The following is a 20,593-nucleotide window of genomic DNA, read 5'->3' as shown; positions in this document are numbered from 1 at the left end:
CAGATGCTGTGCACACACGTGCGCAGCATCTGCGGGTGGTTCAGTTGGGCATTTTATGGTTTCCCGCGCAGATTACAGCTTCACTGAGGTCGTCTTGCAAGTGTCTGACTCTCGAGCAGTTCTGCTTGATTCGTGAAGGGGAAAATGGCAGCTGAATGAAGTTGCAAATTGGAAAACATTTTGGGGGAAACTGAGAATAGTGCAGATGCAGGAGTTCCTGTATCTGCTTTACAACAGGATTGAATGCAGCAGTAGTGGCTATAGATTTGCACAATGATTAGATAAGGTGAAGTGCAGCTGCTTGCATCTGGAAGAAACTTGCAGCAGACTAAACTGAACTCTCTTTTGTATTCAGCATAATAACGAGACAGTTACGGCCTTCACTGAGATGGGAATGCTTGGCAATTTTTGTTATTTTTGTTTTATTTCTGTGCCGTTGCCAAACAGCTGGAGCACTGTTGTCACAGCTTTCATGGCACATCCACTTTTATCAAATTACTGCTTCTATCAAAGCTATTTTGCTGTCCCGTTCACTTCATTATAATGAGGCTTTACTGTAGCTGGCTTGCGTTACTCGGCTGACAAGGCCTTTGCTCCACTGTGAGGAGTTAATAAGACAGAGTATAGAATTGATGCATATAATTTCAATGCATGGTGCATGTAAGGTTGGCAGTACGGCTGCGTAAACAATAATTTCCAGAACAGGAGAGGCATGCGTACTGATTTCGGCACTTGCAGGACCCACGAAGGTTTCAAGTGTAAACAAGAACTATGATCAGGAGCCTTAGAGATCATTCACACCAGCAATGGGCATTAGTCATGCAACCAAGTTTCTTGCAAAGTGGCTGGTCGCTAATGGTTGCTTTGGTCGAAAATCAACCGTTTTGGGTCAGTTGCTTGCCGCTAGATTTTTCAGTCACATGACTGCAGTTGCAAAGGTGCTGAAGCAATCAATGGTGCAGGAGCAGGATGTTTGTATATGCTACCGCTTATTTTACAGGGCAGTGGTGGTGCGGGGAGACGGGAACGACACCACTCGAGAGACATTGCATTGTGGCGATGGGCAGGACGTGTTAACCGTTATGAATGTTGATCGCCGTGAGTCGCTCCTTGGTCACCAGTTGTGGTCGGTTGTGTTACTTCTATGAATCGCGGGTGTGGATGCGCCTTTAGGCATCTTTAGTTGCTTTGGAACATAGCATGGGGTTAAGTTGTACCACGTCTTGTTCTTTTGGTCCAGTGTGGTGCACACCCTTGAGGACAAGCTGCACCAGGCGTATCCGGGGCACTCTCACAACTCGTCGTCCAAGGACCGAGAGCAGGAAGAAATTGTACACGTCCATTTCCAGTACCAGCACACGCTGGCCGAATTCGTGCCCCTGGGCACAATTTATGTCATCTTGTTTCTCTACATCTACTACTCCGTCCGTAAGTGCACGCCACAGTCATATTTTACTTGTATAGTGTGCACAGTCAGGTTAGCTAAGACTGATTTCTTTTTCCTCCTTTTTCTCTTTTGCACAGTTCCTTCATTATTTTGCAGTGTGGCTCTTAATGTTTTTTGCATCTAGATAGGGCTGGCTGGTCTGCTTTCAACAAATATAGTATATAGTTTCCTTTATACAGTGCCACATTTACTCAAATGTAGGCCGATACTTTTTTCGAGAAAGTAATGTGCGAAATTGGGGGTCAGCTTAGATTTGAGGCTGCGGGTTGGCCGCAACTGCCAGGTACATTAAGAGACTATATACCGCATGGAACATGTCCTTAATGTCTTTGGATTCGGGTGGGAATGAAAAGATTGTGTAATATTAATGTAAATGAGCATACTTCTATACCATAAACAAGGAAATACTATATATTTTTAATTTGGTTTTGGAAGTGGATGCAAAAATGACTTGGGCACTGCTCAATGGTGAAACAGTGCAACCAATCCCTATCCGCACGTAACCAAAATGCTGTGCAGGGAGAGTTATCTTGCTTGTATACAGTATTCTATAGCCTGAACTTGTATTTTATGGCTCTTCTGCTAACTTTTCTTTGCATGGGAGAGTAATTTCGTTCATTTTCAGCAAGTGCATGTTGAGAAGTGGCGTTGCCTTGTGCAAACAAACGGAGCCACAGTGAACAGAGTGGTACATTGATGCATGGCCTCTGAGATTGCCATCACATCCAGTAATCAGTGTTGCCGGTGTCCGTACACAGTTGTAAGAAGAGACAAAGCGTATAGAAAAATTCTGTTCTAAAAATTTCTACTCGCTTTTTAGAGAAACCACTGCACGTTTAGACTTTTCAAATGGTAAGCTTTCTATTGTGCTACAAAATAGAAGGTCCTTGAAAAATTGTAGGCAGTCTTTTTAATAGCACCTTGAGGCCACAGACTTACAGTAAACAAATTCGAATCCACCATTTTGTTTTCTGAAAGTGCCTCGCTCTGAGCGTTTGTGCTTGCAGTCGATTGTGTCGCCCTGGGACCTCGTTCTAGCCACCATAACCTTGTGAAGAGCCCATGCTCAAGGCACAATGGTACCCACCAAGCGATGCCACTATACTGTGGCCTTTAAGTGAATGCTCTTGCAAGCAGACAGAATGTTGAACCTCCAAGCCCAGCACGAGTTCAGCGTAAATGAAAAGAATGTGCACCAATGGCAGAAACAACAGAACAAGCTCTTCAACTCTGCTTTGAAGTGGATGGCGTTCACCGGACCACATAAAGGTAGACATCACAGGTAGAAAAAGATGTTGCCGACTTCATCAGGGCACAAAGACAAGTGGGAATGCCCATAACAACGTAGATAATGTGGACGAAGGCGAGGGAGGTCATGAACTTCGAGGTTTCACATGAACCTAGTTCAAGGCCAGCAGAGGCTGGGTCATGCAAAATGAAATGTTTCAAATTCAGCCTCCGGCGACGTACTTCAGTATGCTAGAATCTCTCTAGCGACTTGAAGGAGAAGCTCTTTACATTCCAACGCTACCTAATAAAAAAATGGCAGGAGAAATGCTTCCAAGTGGATCTAATTGAGAATGCTCACCAGACACGAGTCTACTTCGATATTCCCTTGGTGTTCTCCATTGTGTAAAGAGTGTAAGGAGCAGGCACATGACCAATGTCATGACGACCATGCTTTCGCAAGGTCGTCAAAGGGTGCCAAAGAATTCAAGGTCAACACTATAAGTACGAAAAGGAATGAGCGATGGTCTAGCATTGCACAGCCGATAGGTGGAAGCTGCTACATTACATTGTTTTCAGGCGCAGGACTCTTCCAGTCAGAGGAGTGTTTGGGAAAACTATTTTTGTGCATATTCACGAGAATGGGTGGATGAGTAGCGCCATGGTGGAGGACTAGGTCAAGACGATATAGCAATGCGGGGGTGGGGGGGGTGGGGTGGGGGGCATTGTGTAAATAGTGTAAGGAGCAGGCATTCGACCAACATTGTGAGGACCACGCTTTGACAAGGTCGTATGGACATCACAATACTACTCAGAGGCATGAGGAGCCAACTGCCACCGTTTGACATCGCTACCACCAATCCGTTCAAAGATTGGCTTCATAAACATTATACTGACTGGCTGACATAACAAGAGCGTCATCTTACTCCTACCAGATGCATCAAACGGGCTTTGCTTGATCAGTTAGCAAACTGGATTGTGGTGGTATGAGACAAAATTCCGGCTGAACTGATTGTGTGCGTGTTCCAAAAGCGCAGTATATTGAATGTGTTGGATGGAAGCAAGGATCCATTGTGGAAAGAAGTGAGCGACAAAGAGGATGGTGATGTTGCACAAAACGATGACGACAATGAGTGAAAGTTGGGCATGCTTACGACACGTGTGCTTGCATAATAAAATGTACACTCTCTTCTATATGTTCAATCAAATGTCTTTCTTTTGCTTGGCTTACATTCGAGGTGTGTTCTTTATTTCCTGGCCTTGCGAAGTTTTGGGGGTCTCCCTGGATTCGAATAAATATGGTATTTAACTTATTTATTGGGTTCCCAAACCCTGGGCTTTTGGAAATTATGCTGGCTTTTGAGAAGAAAATGTACTCGCCTCCGAGCTACTTGTGAAACGGTAAATAAATAGCCCCTTAACACAATTTGGCACACAGTTCAACAGTTTTTGTATATCAATTACTGATGACAGTTGTTCAAGGTGCTGCAAAGAAAACAAGATGCCACTCGCTTTCAAAGTACAGCTTGGAGCCTAAACTTTTGGTGGTGTACCTCCAAATTCATAATTGCCTCTTAAGACATCTGTGTGCAGGGCCCTCATTGCACGAGGGGAGGCCAAGTAACAGAATGCTGCATTGCTTCACATGTGCCTAGCTTATCTACTGCAGTTTGCTTGACGCCTATTTCCTTCCCTCTTATCTCTTTCCTTTTTTTTTGTCATGCAGGCAAAATAGAGCTGGTAAAGTCCAAGTGGGCAATATCAGTGAGTGCAGTTCTCACTGTGGTCATGTCACTCTTCATGTCTGTTGGTCTCTGCCTTTGGTTTGGCCTGAACCCTACTTTGAATGGAAGGTACGTCGATCTCGCCATGTTGTCACATTCTTGCATTGTCATTGCGAAAATCTCGTGTGGAAGTTGCCAATCCTGCCAAAGTGGAACTTCACGGAGTTATGTGGCCTAGATCAAGTGGTGCAGTGTCCCCAGAAGTAGCCTAACATAAGCGGAATATTTCATCAATGTAATTTAAAAACTTGGTTTAACTTCAAGTAAACTTTGCAAGTCACGTTTTCCTTCATATTTTCCTTCCTGTTTAAGGCATTAAAGAAATCAGTGAAAAACCAGCCATCATCGTAGATTACAACATGCTCCCTTGGACTGTACTATGATGGTGGTAGCTTTTAAGTTGCTTTTCTTACAAGTTTACAGGGACGTTATACTTAAGTTCATTTGGAAGTTTGACCCTCTGAAAGGACTTGTGAATGCAAGTTTATGTATTACATTACCATTTTTTGATGAAAAAGTTTGAGTGGCAGCAAGCCCTCCCCCCCCCCCCCCCCCCAAAAGAATCAAGTGATTATAATGTTGCTCACAATTTTCAGTGTACCAAATTAGTCCGCATACTTGCTGAAAAGCTAGTAGCTTGTTGATTCCTCTTGTTTCTGGTGCAGTATTTTTTCTATTGGATTAGATTTTATGACTTCATTACAAGTTTTACACAACTTTGCCTATGTCTAATTTTTATTCTTTTAATGCTGCATTCTCTTTGCAGCAGTGCCTCGAAGACCCTCTCTTCATGCTTGTGCTTCATTATAAATGTTGGTTGCCTTTTCTTATGTTTCTGTGGCCAGCAGCTGCAGATATAAATGAACGAATAAAAGCTTCCTCTTAGTTTCTTTTAGTTGTCTTAAGTCGTATTGTGGTATTTAATGTCCTAAAACTGCACGGTGGGCTATGAGGGATGCTGCACTGGAGGGCTCCAGATTAATTTCGACCACGTGGGGTTCTTTAACGTGCAACCAGTGCACAGCTCACTATAGTGTTTTCGCATTCTGCCACCATCAGAATGCAGCCGCTGTAGCCGAGATTGGACCTGCAATCAATTTGTTGCGTGCCACATGCTTTAAACTGATAGTGCACAACTGTTATCTCTGGCCCTGACAGCCCTCTGGTGTCACCACGGTCGTCCTGCCTCCCCAGTGAGATCCTGCCATATCTAGTTGTTGTCATTGGCCTGGAGAATATGTTGGTACTAACCAAGTCAGTGGTTTCAACTCCAGTGCATGTTGGTGCCAAGGTTCGCCTTGCTCAGGGTGAGTTGACAACACTTAGCGGATAGTGACCGGGTTGAAGAATTTACCTCGCCTTAGTCGACGGGAAGAAACTTTGCTGTGTTGCCTGCGAATACAGATGCTTATTCATTTTTAATTGATATGGTGGACAGTGCTAATTATGAAACGGGTTACAGAAGAAACCTCAAGAAAGCACCCTTCATACCATGACTTGCACTTCGCATTGCTTTGAGGCAATTATACAAGTATCTTACAGAAATGAAAATTCTGGGACCCTGGCCTCATGCATCAACGGTGCGCCAAAGTGCTCTCTCTCTTCACTCCTGAACAGTCATTATTATGTGCAACTTTCATACACTCACCACCATGTTGTCGTGAGAAATGCTCACAGATTACAGAAATGTGAAAGGAACTGATTGGCCCTATCTAAAATGGGGGAGAGAAACACTGAAGCTTCTATTTGAGCAGGCATTCTACTCAGTACCGGGACTACATATTCAGAGAAGCCTGGTGGTAGTGTTTAAAAGATGGGCTGCTTGTTGAAAGATATTGATGTGTGTTTGCTAAATTCATCAGCAATAAATTGTGCAGCACATTTTGCAGCTTGTTCATGTTCATGCAAAGCCCAGCTTATGGCAAGAGTATAGCAAGCTTCATTTGAAAGCAGGCTCTAAAGAAGATTAAGAGAGCAGTGGCGTCACGTGGCATGTCGACACCCATTGCAACTGCTCGGTATGTCACCCCCCCAGACACACACACCTCTCCCTTCTCTTTCTCTTGCCACTCCCTCCTATTTCTTAACACACATTTTGTATAGAGAATGTGAAATAATTTTTCAAATGCGACGCTCCTACTTTTGCATGTAATCCGGCATTTATTTCTGTAAAAATAAATAAAAGCAGTGTGGTGCAGCTTGACATGTCGCATTTTGTAAGTGTTCTAGAAATTGTGCCGCTAGACACTGCAAACTTGGAGTCCACAGCCCATTTTCTTCATTGGCCCATTCAGCTGCCTCAGTCGCAGATGTTTACTGCATTCAGCTACGAGCCACAGAGAAAGCAAAGGCTCAAGTGGTGACTGCAGCACAGCTGCTTCTCGGCAGGCTGAACCCAGGGCGGTCTGCCAGCCTTTGAACCCCCCCAAATGACACCACTCATTAATAGGAAGCTTTAGCTTGGGACCGACTCACTGCACCCATTCAAATACACATAAAATAGAAAAGTGCTTTTATGGTGCAGTCAATTGGCTGATTTGAATGAAATTCGTTACAGTTCAGATAGAAAGTTAAAACTTAGTGATGGTAAGAAGCAGTTTTTTTTTTATTTGGTTCCTGAATTTTTTCTAAAGGTGATCAAAAATTGTTGTATTCCACACCTCAGCACCGAAAACAGATATATTGCCAGTTCTATAAACTATCTATAAGAGTATCTGAAACAGACAAATTTTATATATGAATTTACAGCTTACGTGAATTTGTTACAATGTTTACAAGGGTCTTGTAAAAGCCCTAGTCACAAATTAGTGGTATATTTCAGAGCGGTGTATGATATATCAGTGTTGTCCACTTTAGATTTATTATTAGGTAAAGTTTACGAAATTGTAGGGGTGTGGGAATATTCCAAAATTTTGAATATTATCGAATATTACATATTTAATACTCGTACGCTATGCTTAAACTAGGTACTTGAAATTTTTTGAGTATTTGGTCGGATATGAATATTCAAAACAAATCATATAAATTGTTGGATGTACAGGAGCAAACACAGTTCTTAGCGTTTGTTTCTATTTCATCTAAGAATATGCGTGCTTTCGAGCTGAATTTTGTCATAATCTTGGGCTGCTGTCGAAATTTTGCTTGTAAAGCACACCTAGCCACTGGATGACTAAGCTCTGCGGGAAAGCCAGCCTGTCAGTAGGAAGGGGCCACAGGTTTGCAGACAGTGAGGGTGTAGTCTTTTGCATCGCCACCGCCAACCCTGAGCTTATTCCTTGACAGCAAATGCGATGAGTGACAGCTGGCACCAGGTCAAATGTCGCAGAGTTTATGGGCATTTTATGCTGTATAAGAAGGCACAGGTTTGCAAGAACGGACAGCTAGTAGGAATTACTCAATTTTCCAAGTTAACATGAGCAAAATACATAATCATTTAGTGTGACGGCTTACTATTCCCATTTTTTACCTTTCACAATGTAATTGTGGTGCTCCAACAGGTTAAAATAGCCCAACTTGCTAATTAGTTAATGTGCATTTCATTATTTTGATAAGTATTCGTGTTTGATCCTTGTTTGAAATTTTTGATATTCGCACACCCTCCAAAATTGGGATATCGTATTTCATTGCCGAGTTAGAGTTGCAAACTTGATAGTTTTATTTCTTGAAATGTTGTCATTTTCAAAAATTTTTGTTTGAAGATTGACGGCCTTCTTAAGAAAGGTAGAAAGTCTGGCGAGTTGGTACGAATTCATAATATTACTGTGCGACGAAAAATGGGGACAAGGAGGAGGTGTCCTTGCTTTAGTCCTAACTGTTTTACCTAGCATTAGTTCAGCAGCCTTTAAACATGTTTAAACATGTTTAAATATGTTTAAACATGTTTAACACAGCATTATTTTAAGATCCCATGTGATAGATCATATGCTTCAGATAGTATGATCCTTTTTCTGACGAATTCTTTATGCTACTTTGCCTTTGCAAATTCTTCATTATAATTTCAGGTCTTAGCAAGGAAGGCTGGTCCATAACCAAGAACTTACTTACGGAATTGCTTCTGCTGACCTTTGCTTTCCTGACCTTTGTTCCAGCAATTCAGGTATGCCCTCTTCTTGCTTTCTTTTTTTCTTCTAGTTCTTATTGAAGAGGTTTGTTTCGGAAAGAATGCATTCTTTTGGATATAATGTGCTCGGCCTTAAACAGGCTTGGGCAGCATGCAGTCTACAAGTACTTGAAGTGTCAGTGTTGTTCCATATGCTACCAAGGAACTACCTCACTCAAGTTTAAAGTGCCCCAGTTTCAGTCTCCTCTTGCGAATCTCCTGACAAGTGCACCGCTCTGCTCTGAAAATATTTGTTGTGGGCAGTACACTGAAATAGACGCCAAGCAGTTTTGTGTGTTAATGACATAAACAGCTAAACCTTGACATAACGAACTTCAATACACTTAAACCTCGGTATAATGAAGTAGGTAAAATTGGCAATTTGTTACATTATATCAAAATTTTGTTGTAATGAAGTTCGACCTTTTGTGCAACTAAGTATAGTTGCCGATCGATTTTTCTTACACAGAAAGGCGCTGCAGAATTTTCTGGATTATCAGGCAATTAAAAAAAGCTAATTTGAATGAGAAAAAAATTCACTTTGATGAATCTGGGAGACGGCGACGAAGGGTAGGGCTTCATTCCATGTCGACGATATCTTCACATAGGCGGTGCGAATTAAGTGAAGCCCGCCACACTTTCGCGTGCACTCCGCCCCCGTGACTGAAAACATCGCGTGCACTGGGAGACGCTATCATGAAAAGCTCTGGCAGCGGGGAGGAAGTGAGTGCTTCCTCTTCCTCTCGCTTAAAAAGCTAATCAAAACTTGAGATTATGCAACCTTAAATACTAAGCGCACAGGGAGACAGCTTACACGATGCTACACTCTCTTTGCACATGTGGCAGATTACCTCTAAAGCAGGGTGTGCGGCTGCATATGCACTCAGCCGCGATTACAGCCGTCGACAGCCACGGCCAAGATGCGCAGCAGAAATCACCATGCACGCCAACTTAACCCCCCCCCCGCCCTTGCTCTCTCATGTGCGCTTGATCGCGTTACCGCAAGCTCGCTCCCATTCCTCTCTTTCCCTTTGCTTGCGCAGGAAGGTGGCACTCTATAAGCCACAATCTTTCTTTCTCACCCTTGCACACCTTCACTCGCCCTTAAAGCACGAATAAGACGGGGACAGAGGGAGAAAAAACACATAAACAGCACGTCTTATTTGCGGTCAATATGATATGCAGTAAATACCAACTAGGCCAAAGTGAAGTTCTTCTTAAAGCACGAAGTGTGCGGGGTGCAATAGGATCTTGTCACACTCGGACTTTATACGGAACACGGTGCGGCTTGACTTCAGCTTCCCTCTTGTCGCCCCTGCACGATTTGAGAGGTGTGTTTGCAAGCAGCCGCTTGTAATTCATTCATTTGATCATCTGCTTCCGCAGGAGTTTCCATTTATTGTCTCAGCTTTCCTTTGCTGCAGAAGGAAAATTTTATTATATTGAAATCACATACACACTTCATTATATTGAGGTTCTGATTACATGGTGTTCTAAGGACAAGAGGTCATGAAAAGTTAAATACTTCGTTATATTGAGAATTTCGTTATATTGAAGTTCGTTCTATCGAGGTTTAACTGTAAGATTAAATTCACAATATAACCTCAATAACCTCAATATAACAAAGTGTGTTTGTATGCCATTCCAATATAACAATGTTTCATTGCCGCTGAAAAGGAATGCCAAGACAATAAACAGAAGCTTTCGTGTATGCAGATGGTCAAATGATTGAATTACAAGCAGCTGTTTTGCAAATGCACTTCTCAAATCGTGCACCGTGCAACAAGAGTGACCGCCGAAGTAGAGCCACATCATGTTCTGTATAAAATCCAAGTGCGATAAGATCCTGTCGCTCGCACCTAAAGCACAGTCGCTCGCACCTAAAGCACTGTATGCTTTAGGTGCGAGCGAAAGTGTGGTAGGATGAGAGAAGAAAGATGGTGGCTTCATGAGTGCTGCCTTCCCGCGCGAGCAAAGGAAAGGAGGGCGAGGGGAGTGAGCACACGGTGATCACTCCCCTCGTGATCGAATGTGATCGAGAGTGCATGAGGGGATGAGGGGTGCGGAGTGGGTTGGGGGTAAGTTGGCCACATCTTGGCCATGGCTGCGCATGGCTGTAAGCACGGCTGAGCACATACGCAGCCGCGCACCCTGCTTTACAGGTAATCTGCGGCGTGTGGGTGACGCTATCAGCCGTGAAAACCTGGCTGGCTTCGCTTAATTTGTACTGCTGAGAAGGTATAGTCGACGTTACGTGGCCGGAAACCGTATTATTCGTCGCCGACTCCCAAATTTATCAAAATGAATTGTTTTCTCATTCAAATTTGCCTTCTTTGATTGCCCAATAATTTGGAAAATTCTGCAGCCCCTTTCCATGCAAGAGAAATAAATAGGCGACTGTGCTTATTTGCGTAAAAGGTCGAATTTCAATGGAACGAAATTTCAGTATAACGAAGCAAATTGTCCATTTTACAGACTTCGTTATATCGAGGTTTTATTGTATTTAACTTTGATATCTTAACCACACGTGAGAAATTGCAATGTGATCAACCATGCTACAATGGGAAGCAGTGAAGAGAGAATTTGCGTAAGCCAATGAAGGTTGCTCTTCTTGCGCAAGTTCGTTGATAGACAAGACAACTTTTGCAATGACATTTCTCCTTTTTCATGCAATTTTGGGATATAGAACTTAGAAGAAAACCACTGCAACAACCAACATCATGCTTCCACTTGATTCAGTACACTTGCAAGATAGCATGGTTAATATGTCTGAAATGTGCTGTGAGATTGTGTTGAATAGAGTAAGCTTGTATGAATGATAGCATACTGAGTGTTATGTTTGGGAAACTTTATACTGGCGTCCTTGTTGTTTTCAGGAATTCTGCATGTTTGCAGTCGTTGGTCTACTGTCAGACTTCTTTCTTCAAATGGTCTTTTTTGCTACTGTGCTCTCCATTGACATCCAGCGTAAAGAGGTAAGACCTCATCTAAATTTATCTGCAGCAAATAAATCTTTGTTCTTTATCACTTCATTTCTACCGCATATTTTAAATGTGTTTTACATTATGCCAGCCCGTTCTGAAAGCAAAACCATAAGAGATAACAAGATACAGTGGGACCCCGGTTATATGTCCCCCGATTTTAACAAGTCCCAGGTTTTACAACAGGTTAGTGCAGTCCCTGCGAACTTCCCATTGAGGTAATGCATTAAATAGCTCAAATATACAGTAATCCCTCATTATAACGACGTCAGCGAGACAGCAAAAAAGTTTCTTATAAGCGGTAATCGATATAAGTGACCCCTCAAGAAAAGCTAAAGCAGTTGAGCTTTAATTGTGCCACAACTGCGAGGAAGTCAAGATACGTACAATGTATTCAGTGAAGCAAAACTTTATTCAGGTGCAGAAAAGGCCAGTGAGCTGTAGCTGATAGTCTGTTGTAGCGCGGTCCTTTAAAAGTGAACTTTGTTGCATTAATAAAATAGGTAGAACAAACTAAGATTGACATGTGATCCGTTATATCCGAAAGTCCATTGCACGTGGGTCCATTGTAACAAGCGTAGACTGTATAGACGTAATTCTTTGTTGGTTCGCTTATATGACGCCTGGATTATACACTGTTCTCGCGTGGTCTCGTGAAAGTCATATAATTGGGGTTTCACTGTACATGGATCTAATTATAGTGCATGGGCAAGGGAACAAAAATATTTCAAATATTCTGAAACTCCTCTTTTCCCCTTGTAGAAATCTGACTTGAAGAAGGGAAAGTCGGAAGCAGCAAATTCATGGACAGATGACGAGAAAAACATAACGAATGCTGAAAACAGGAGCTCTGTTGGTGTATTGTACAGATCTCGGTGAGTTCGAACTTCGTACTTGTTACCACAGATGCTGCTACCCCATATGTGAAAGCAAAGCTTTCTTTGTGAACCCTCCGTGACCACCGTGGCCCATCCAGCAATGTATTGAAAGCAATCTGTAATACATCCTGCTCATTCACACTGAAATCTGCACCGCCACCAATAATTCAAACTCCATGCCGGCGTGAATGAGGAGAGCGCCAGCGCATGGGAGCATGTTGGCGTCACCGTGTGGACCGTGCAGCTTTGCTCTTTCCATCTGCAGCCCTTTGTTTAGGCCTGACTAGAGAGAGAAATTTGCGCCTGGCCAGGCATCGCCAATGCCTCTGTTGCTGGTCGTTCCCCCCCCTCTCTCAAGACTTTCAAGATAAAAATGCAGCCGTAGCGCTGTGTATTTTTTTCTTTTCTTTTATTTCTTTTTCATGTTACATCTTAGAGGCTATGCTCTCTTTCTATCAAGTGTTCGGCTGAGAAGCGGCACCAGGTAATGTCTAAAACATGGTGGCCATCACGTTTATCGGCACTCGCAGTATCAAAAAGTAGTACCAAAAAGCATAGCCTTTGAGATTAGTAGCTATTACTCAAAGGAAAGCTTTGCTGGGAACGTGTTTGGAGGACACCTGTACGTATAGTGGAGCTCTGTGGCCAGTGCAGCTGCGAAAGTACAACAGAAACCAGCATAGCAGCAGGTTGTCGTGCATTTTGTGAGTGCATTTTAGAGCGCAGCTCTTGTTCCTGTGGTTAGTGTCGGCGGTGCAAAGGCATGTTTATAGTCCGACGTTTTAGGCACACATCGCTTACAGCCAGTCATGCTACGCCGCTCCTGCTGCTGCAGCCTAAATATCGTCCCCTATAAACTTCGACGTGCGCCCTGTCGGCTGCTTTCTGCGCAGCATGTGAAGAACGGCCCCCAACCAGCACGCCGTTTTGAATGGCTGTCTGCAGTCGTTGGTGAAGCGGCGTGGGCACCTTCTTTCCGCGCCATGCATTGTGGGTCGGCGCAGTCGACCCACGATGGACCCACGTTGGACTGCGTTGACTGCGTCCGGTTACGTTGACTGCGCCAGTGTTTTGAACTATAGACATTCTCACCAACATACAGTAGCATGGGCGTGCGCTCACACTATGTCTGATTATATACGCACATTAACCTAGCGTTTTTTTTTCTCTGACTTTCATTCGTTTGAATTTTGTATAATTTGAATTTTCGTAGCATCCCGATGGAATTCGAATTAACGAGTTTTTACTGTATCACAAGAAACCAAAAAACAAAGGTGCCAAGGATAGGGGAAATTACATGTAATTGCATGAATAAGTTAATGTAATTTCCCCTATGCTGTCCTTGGTGTCTTTGTTGACTTGTTACGATTTGTTTGTCTGTTTTGAGAAACCGTGTTTTTTCAAGCACAGTGTGTTCATTCTTGTTTTCACTTGATGTCGTTCCTTGTCGCAGGCGTTCCGATGGCATTCCTGTGATGACGTATGGTGCTGGCCGAACCATGTCTAGGGTTTTTGCTACGCCCACTTCCCCAATCTTGAAGCTGCCGAAACGACTTCGTTTGGTCTACTTCTGGGCTCGCATGCGCCTTATTCAGAGAGGACTCATGGCAAGTTAATACCGTTTGTGGTCACTTATCAGCCATGCTTGACTTGGACTTTGTACAGTTTTACGCCACCATATTTGGCAACACACTAGTGAGCGAATGCAAGACGTAACAGTGCACAGCAGTTAGGCAAACCATGTGCATACAATATTTGATGCAACAGGCCAATCCTGTCGAATCACTGTGAGGGGCCACCATACGCATACAACATGACAAAAAGATGTTGCAGGCCAATTGTCATTGTCCAGTTTAATGCAGTCATGTGTCCGTAAAAAAATGCAAATGTGGCACGAGATCAATATTTTGACTAGTATATACTAGATATAGTTTTAATATTACAGTGAAAGGCGTTCTGCATTGCCAACATTAAATGCTGCTGCTCCATTTGGCAGGTAAGAATCAAAAGACTTTTGTGGCTCGATGACATTTTAGGCCTAACAGCTTCAAAAACAGACAACTAATCTTAATATTAACAACAAAACAACACCAGTACTTTGTCGCCAGCGTGATATGAGACTAAGCAGTGGCTGGTTTTGCCATGTATATTTTTTGCTGTCACAACTGAGAACAGGTAGCAAGGGTAAATTCGCATCAAAGTAAATAACCTTGGTGTTGCCACGTTGCTATGCGATCACTGTAACTGGTTGACCTTGGCGTAGCCATGCTGCTATGCAATCACAGTAACTGACTGAAGCCCCCACATGGACTTCTGAGGAGTATGTGAATTTTTTGTGCTGGAAAAAAAGAATGGTGATTTAACAAGTGATGGCAAAAAATCGCCCTGCATGACGCCTAAATTTCCCACTCAGTGCTGTTGCTTGTCGCCTAAATATTGCATGCATGCGGTTGCGCTTAAAACAAAGCGCTTTCAGTGTCCTTTTATTTCCTCATAAATTACAGATTGTATATGGTCTGTCAGAGACTGATTGATGTAACTGCTTTTCAATATGTTGTCTTAGCTCGCCTTGCGTGTATTGAAATCCACATAACTCGGTCCCTTGTTTTTCTGCTTTTTTTAATCTGTTACTTTATTTAATTTGTCTGTTTTTCATACAGCTTGGCCTTGTTGTCTGGGTTGTGGTGCTCATCCAGAGCATGGGAATTGTCACGAAGCTTACTGACAACACCACCAATTTGGGCCCCAACATTGCCGAGTCAGGTTTGTCTCTATTTTGGGAAACTGTTCCAGTGAAAAGGCTCATGTGCCAAGCACTACACTAGGTGGAGCATGATAAGAAACAATACGTCGTCGAAATTAATTTGGAGCCTTCCATGGCAGTAGCTCCTCGCAGCTTCTGCTGTGTTGCTTTGAATTAGTAAGCTGAATGAATAAACGAATCACTGAATGAATGAATCAATCAATCCATTGTGGTGCAGTGCACCCATTCTTACAGATGCTCACTGGCCACAATGGCTCCGAGGAAGCCTTGGAGGAAGCCCTGTCATCCCAGTCATCCTCTTCGAAAGAGACCCTGCCCACTCACCACGAGAATGCCAACCTGCACCACACTAATGCCCGTCTCTGGGAGGAACTGCCAACAAAGCACTGGACCACCCTGTTTGGCTACTACAACATCTCTGTAGCTGGCAGGTAGGGGATGGCAGAGTGAGCCACAGAAAGATGCTTGTGAACGAGTGGCCGAAATTGGCCCCTTTAGAACAATGCATTTGTTAGCATTTACAGTGTTATCACTCAATCACAGTGTCGTGCAGAAGCAACAGGCGGAGGTAGGCAATGACATCAGAATTTAAAGATGGAAGCTTTGCAATTGGGCAAAATTGCACCTGCAAACAGAAAAATACAACTTGATGGCAAATGCAGTGTTATTTCTGGACCAGATGGTGCGACTAACAGTGTGCCCACAATTTGCAGGCCACCATCGTGCACTTTGGTTTAACCGTTGGCAGTCGTGAAAATTTAAGGGTGTGCCCACATGCATTGCGCACGCCTGATGTAACTACAGCCCGGATGTGTTATCAGCTGTGACACTTGTGACGCAATAACAATTGCACACCATGAGTGCGGCTTGTGCAAGAGCTGAAACAGGCCATTTACAACAAAAAGAAAGCAAATTTAGCTTGTATTGCATTAATAAAGCAAAAGAAGCATGATAATTAAAATATGTACACACATGGTATCAGTAAAAAGCAGCCTTGTTCGTAGAGTAGTAATGGACCATTCGTTTTCTACCCTGCTGACTAGTATTTGATTTACAGCTGAACATACTTTTTTTTTTGCCTTTTCAAGGCATTCTAATTTTTTTCTCTGCTCTGTACTTCTTCTTTTAGATTATGAAAAGGAATCATAGTTGTGTGCATATATCAAAATGAGGAAAGTTTGAATATGCGATGAACAGTGTGTGCAGGCAGACAAATTCTTGTGGCATCACACGGCACAACCAAATTGTGACCGCTTAGCTTAGCAAACATAAAAAAAATTGCTTATATGAAGTTTACTTTTGCAGTCCACTTAGGCAGTATCGAATAAAAGAGAAAGGTACATTGGAATCTGTATGAAAGGCTAATATTATATCCAGGTAATCTTAAAGCTGCAATAAAACAAGCTGCAACCATTCTTGGGTTTGCAACCGAAGAGTGATTATGCACTGAGGCGAGACAGAGGAAGTAACGAAAGCGCACATTTTAGAACAGCTCAAGTTTGTAGCCAGCTGTAAAAAACTGTTTTAAGTGTTTCTAAATCCCACTGAATATGTGCTTGACTCTGTACCAGAGGTAGCTTGACTGCCTGGGTTTCTATAGTGTCCACTTTAAGGCAGCTGCTTGGGGCATGTAAATTTTCCACAAAATTGTGCAGCACATTAAAAAGCTTGCATACAGTAATCCCAACGGATATCAGCAGTGCACATTTAGATTGCCTTCTTGCATTTTTGATGAACATGCTTCTAAGAAAATAACTCCTCTAAAACTAGAGAAGTAATCTCGCTCAATCACTTGTAGGAGGAATTGAACTCTTGCCTTACAGCATTCAGCACAGTGTCTCAGTGAAGTGATAGGCATCCCAACACTCCTACGAATGGGCACTGAAAGTGATATCCTGAGAAGTGGTTGACTGACCATTCGGCTATAGTCGGTGAATCTTCCAACATGCAGTAATAGATCAATTGCATTACTATTTATGGTCTATGTTTTTAGTGTTGCTACATGTGCATTGTCGTCTGCTATCACCATTGCAATTGCCTGCCACGGTGGATGAGTGGCTGTGTCATTCTGCTGCTGAGCCCAAGGTTATGGGTTCGATTTCTGACTATGGTAAGTGCATTCTGATTGGCACAGAGTGGAAAAAATGCTTGTGTACTTAGATTTAGGTGCAGGCTAAAGAACCCCAGATGATTAGAATTGCAGTCCACAAGCGATTTTCCGGTGGCCTGATCTTTCAAGCATGCCCAATAATTCAGATGTATTCGCGGCACTGCCACGTACCCCATAGAGTCAATGTATAAGGACGTCTGAAATTTCAGACGCGAAAATAAAAACATTCGCCAACCAATTTTCCGGACTTTTTGCCATGACTTCAAGTCCAAAACGGCATTAACCGAAGCCACCACCGCCGCCATTTTTATTATCTCGCCACCTAGAACCAACGCTCTTGCACGTAGATATGCTGGCAGCCATCACTACCACCGCGGCAACGTCAGGCCTAGCTACTTCGACCTTTGCTACCAAGCTTGCTGTTTGGTCAGTGTCTACGACTCGTTGCTGTTAGCAATGGTGCTGACTCCGCCTTTGTAATCCTCGCCAATGGCTTCAAAGCTCAGAAAGCACGATGCGATGCGTAAGCTGGTTCCCAAATGCCTGCTTTGCCAGAATACAGCAGTGTTACACAGTGGAGCATGCCAAGAGTGGGAACGAGCAATTGTCACGGGAATGGTACGTATTCCTTGGTTATACACGTGCGTGCCTGCCGTCTCCTATCACAGTACAAGCACCTATACGCCTAGTAAGTGTACTGGCAGGCCCTCAGAAATGTTTCGGACGTGCCTGTGGCGATTTGAGCCCTTGGGGGCAGTAAAACACATGCATTACTTATTTTTTCTGACTGCCCGATTTTGCGGACATTAATCGGACATTGACTGTAATCCACAGACCCCCTCATTTTGGCATCCCTCATCATAGCCTGTGCATTATTTCGGTATGTTAAATCGCATAATTTTTTTTTTATTACTGTTGCAAGTAGATATGTAGCTGAAACCTGTTTCACATTACTGTGTTAAGTTGCATTTTATGTTAATTTTTAGTACTTTGATGCTTTCTCAACATTTAGGTGACAGAGGCACCTGACCTTTATGCTGAATGTCTTCTGTCCAGGTACATAAGCATCTTGCCACCCATCTTTCTGTCCGTGCCGGTACCGGCCAGCAGGGCGGTTGAATTGCGACATGCGGACGATCACAAGACTGTCTTCCATACTAATTGGCGCATCATCCCCAACATCGACGCAGAGCAAGGTTGGAATTTCTATCTTGATTATAATTGCTTTGTCAAGCCCAAATCTGGCAATGTAAACTAGCACTGAGAATTCTTGAAGTTAGCAACTTCGTTAAATTGTAAAGAATTTTAAGGACTCGCAATAGTAAAAGGTTGATCCATCAGCAGAAAATGCTTTAATTTTTACCTGTGCAGTCTTTGCAGCAAATTGTATATGCACTAACCATAGTCTGTGACCTTACTTATAGCACATCCTGTGCTTGTGAGCCACATCATATCACTTCATTAGACTGATTGTGTTCATAGTGTGGCTAGATGTCATCGGAGCATGGCTTGCAGGAACTACATCATTTTTTTTTTTTTCAGTCGGGTCACATTTCTTGTGTTTGCCCTTTAGGGCACAAATTATCTCTGTTCTGTGTTCAAAAAGTTATATTAAGCTTAAGGAGGACAACCTTGAATAAAATCTCGATTTCATATCAAGATTTGTCTATGAGATTAAAGAAATAGTAAAATCAGGCTCCAATGTTGGTGCTCTTTTAAGTGTTAGTGTAGGTACTTCCTATGCTTATGAACACACACCAAGTCACATTATGCACTGCCACACCTTAGTCAACTGAGACAGTCTACTTTAACCTGAGCGGCCGTCATTAAAGCTACAGTATCAACATACATTTCAGTCATATTGATGCTGGTATTGGTGTTGAAGTATTTCGTATGATTTTGCAGTAATGCTGTTCCTCCACTCCCTTTCGCCTCCTCCTCCCCCATTTCTTGCCAGCAGAAAATACGGTCAATGGTCTGATGCATCCGGCAAGCAGTGCTGAGGCTACACTGGTGCTGGCTCTGTCCATTCCAACTGTTCTCTTCATCGTGTACCTGTTTGTGACCCTTTACCGGTGCATGTGCTCACGCAACTATGCTGAATGGAGGTCCAGTTGGTCCAACTTGTACCAGTCCCGAGACCCTGACACCTTTCTCGTCATGGATACCTACCCCATCGAACTGCAAGGACACAGCCAGGTAACATTATGCTGTCATTCCATGATACACCAAAGCTTGAAAGCTGTCCCAAGCAAGAGCAACCTGCATGGTCAAGCTTGTTCAATATGCTTCCTAAAAAAATTGCAATGAAGACAATGGAAGAATGCAAATGCACACTTTGTAAGCATGTTTTACCCTTGTACTTGTAGGGTATTCTTATCTTGAGCCATATTAAGACTGTGTGCTGTCATTTCTGGGCTTATTTATACTACAGTTAAACCTCGATACAGTGAAACCTCGTTAAACCGTAGTTGGCCAGAGCTTGGAAAAAGTACGTACCTAAACTGTGGTATTGTTTAACCGAAATAGCACAAGATTGCCCACTTACCTGTCAAAAACGGAACACGGAACTCAGAGAGGATGGGATTAAAGGGTAAAAAAACAATGCAGTATTTATTCACTTCGCGCGACAAAAGTTTTATTGTCGTTCGATGCCGCAGCGGCCTAGCAGCGACGACAGCGGCCTCAAACTTCCTGAAGCTGCATGCCAGCTTTTCAACCAGCCCCCTCTTCTTGGCAAACACTCGCATGGCAGATTCCTCATTCGCGTTACGTATTCTCTGTGCACGCGCACGATAGTACTGCAGAAGTCACGGGGCGCCTTTTTCATTGTAGGGTGCTGTTCTCGTCGGGACTATTGCATTCATGAGGCTCACGTAACGTGCAGCTTCTGCCACTGTCGGGCCTAAATCGCCCGTGCTGTCGCTTTCCGTGTCGTCTTCATCACTGTCGCTGGTCCACACTTCGGCAACAACAGAGGCAACGAAGTCGAACCTCGTAGCTGACATCTCTTTGTGGTCGCAACAGCGCTGCCGAGCAACTTCTTCGCATTCCAAATACCACACACCGTAATCAACAGCAGAACCCTGTCGCGGGCCAGCGCCGACTTCTTCGTGTCATGTTCGACAGCACAAACAATGTCTAATTTTTCTTCTGTGCTGAGCACAGGGTGTCTTTTTTATCCGAGCTTCGGCGTGACGCGAGTCCTCGCTTGCACGACGCCACAACCAAAGCCACAACGCTCCGTGGCACGGCGCCGAAATGATGTTGATGTTGATGTGGCTTCATGCGTAAACGCACAGG

General features: G+C 43.4%; 1 protein-coding gene across 5 annotated transcripts in view; it reads left to right on the top strand.

Moving 5' to 3' along the window:
• The window catches only part of SCAP (SREBP cleavage activating protein), an 87,166-nt gene that overhangs the window by 34,011 nt on the left and 32,562 nt on the right, over window positions 1-20,593 (top strand). For 4 of the 5 annotated variants that reach the window (XM_065446930.1, XM_065446939.1, XM_065446927.1 and 1 more), the window contains exons 8-18: window positions 1,241-1,428; window positions 4,401-4,527; window positions 5,617-5,765; window positions 8,460-8,554; window positions 11,434-11,532; window positions 12,301-12,413; window positions 13,870-14,023; window positions 15,077-15,179; window positions 15,398-15,611; window positions 18,347-18,486; window positions 19,248-19,489. In XM_065446930.1, the coding sequence (XP_065303002.1) occupies window positions 1,241-1,428; window positions 4,401-4,527; window positions 5,617-5,765; window positions 8,460-8,554; window positions 11,434-11,532; window positions 12,301-12,413; window positions 13,870-14,023; window positions 15,077-15,179; window positions 15,398-15,611; window positions 18,347-18,486; window positions 19,248-19,489 (1,624 nt within the window). The remainder of the gene's footprint in view (window positions 1-1,240; window positions 1,429-4,400; window positions 4,528-5,616; window positions 5,766-8,459; window positions 8,555-11,433; window positions 11,533-12,300; window positions 12,414-13,869; window positions 14,024-15,076; window positions 15,180-15,397; window positions 15,612-18,346; window positions 18,487-19,247; window positions 19,490-20,593) is intronic. The other variant, XM_065446923.1, reaches the window with a different exon arrangement.

Source organism: Dermacentor albipictus, chromosome 1, assembly GCF_038994185.2.
Source record: "Dermacentor albipictus isolate Rhodes 1998 colony chromosome 1, USDA_Dalb.pri_finalv2, whole genome shotgun sequence".
Lineage (NCBI taxonomy): Eukaryota > Metazoa > Arthropoda > Arachnida > Ixodida > Ixodidae > Dermacentor > Dermacentor albipictus.
This window is presented reverse-complemented; position numbering and strand designations above follow the sequence as displayed.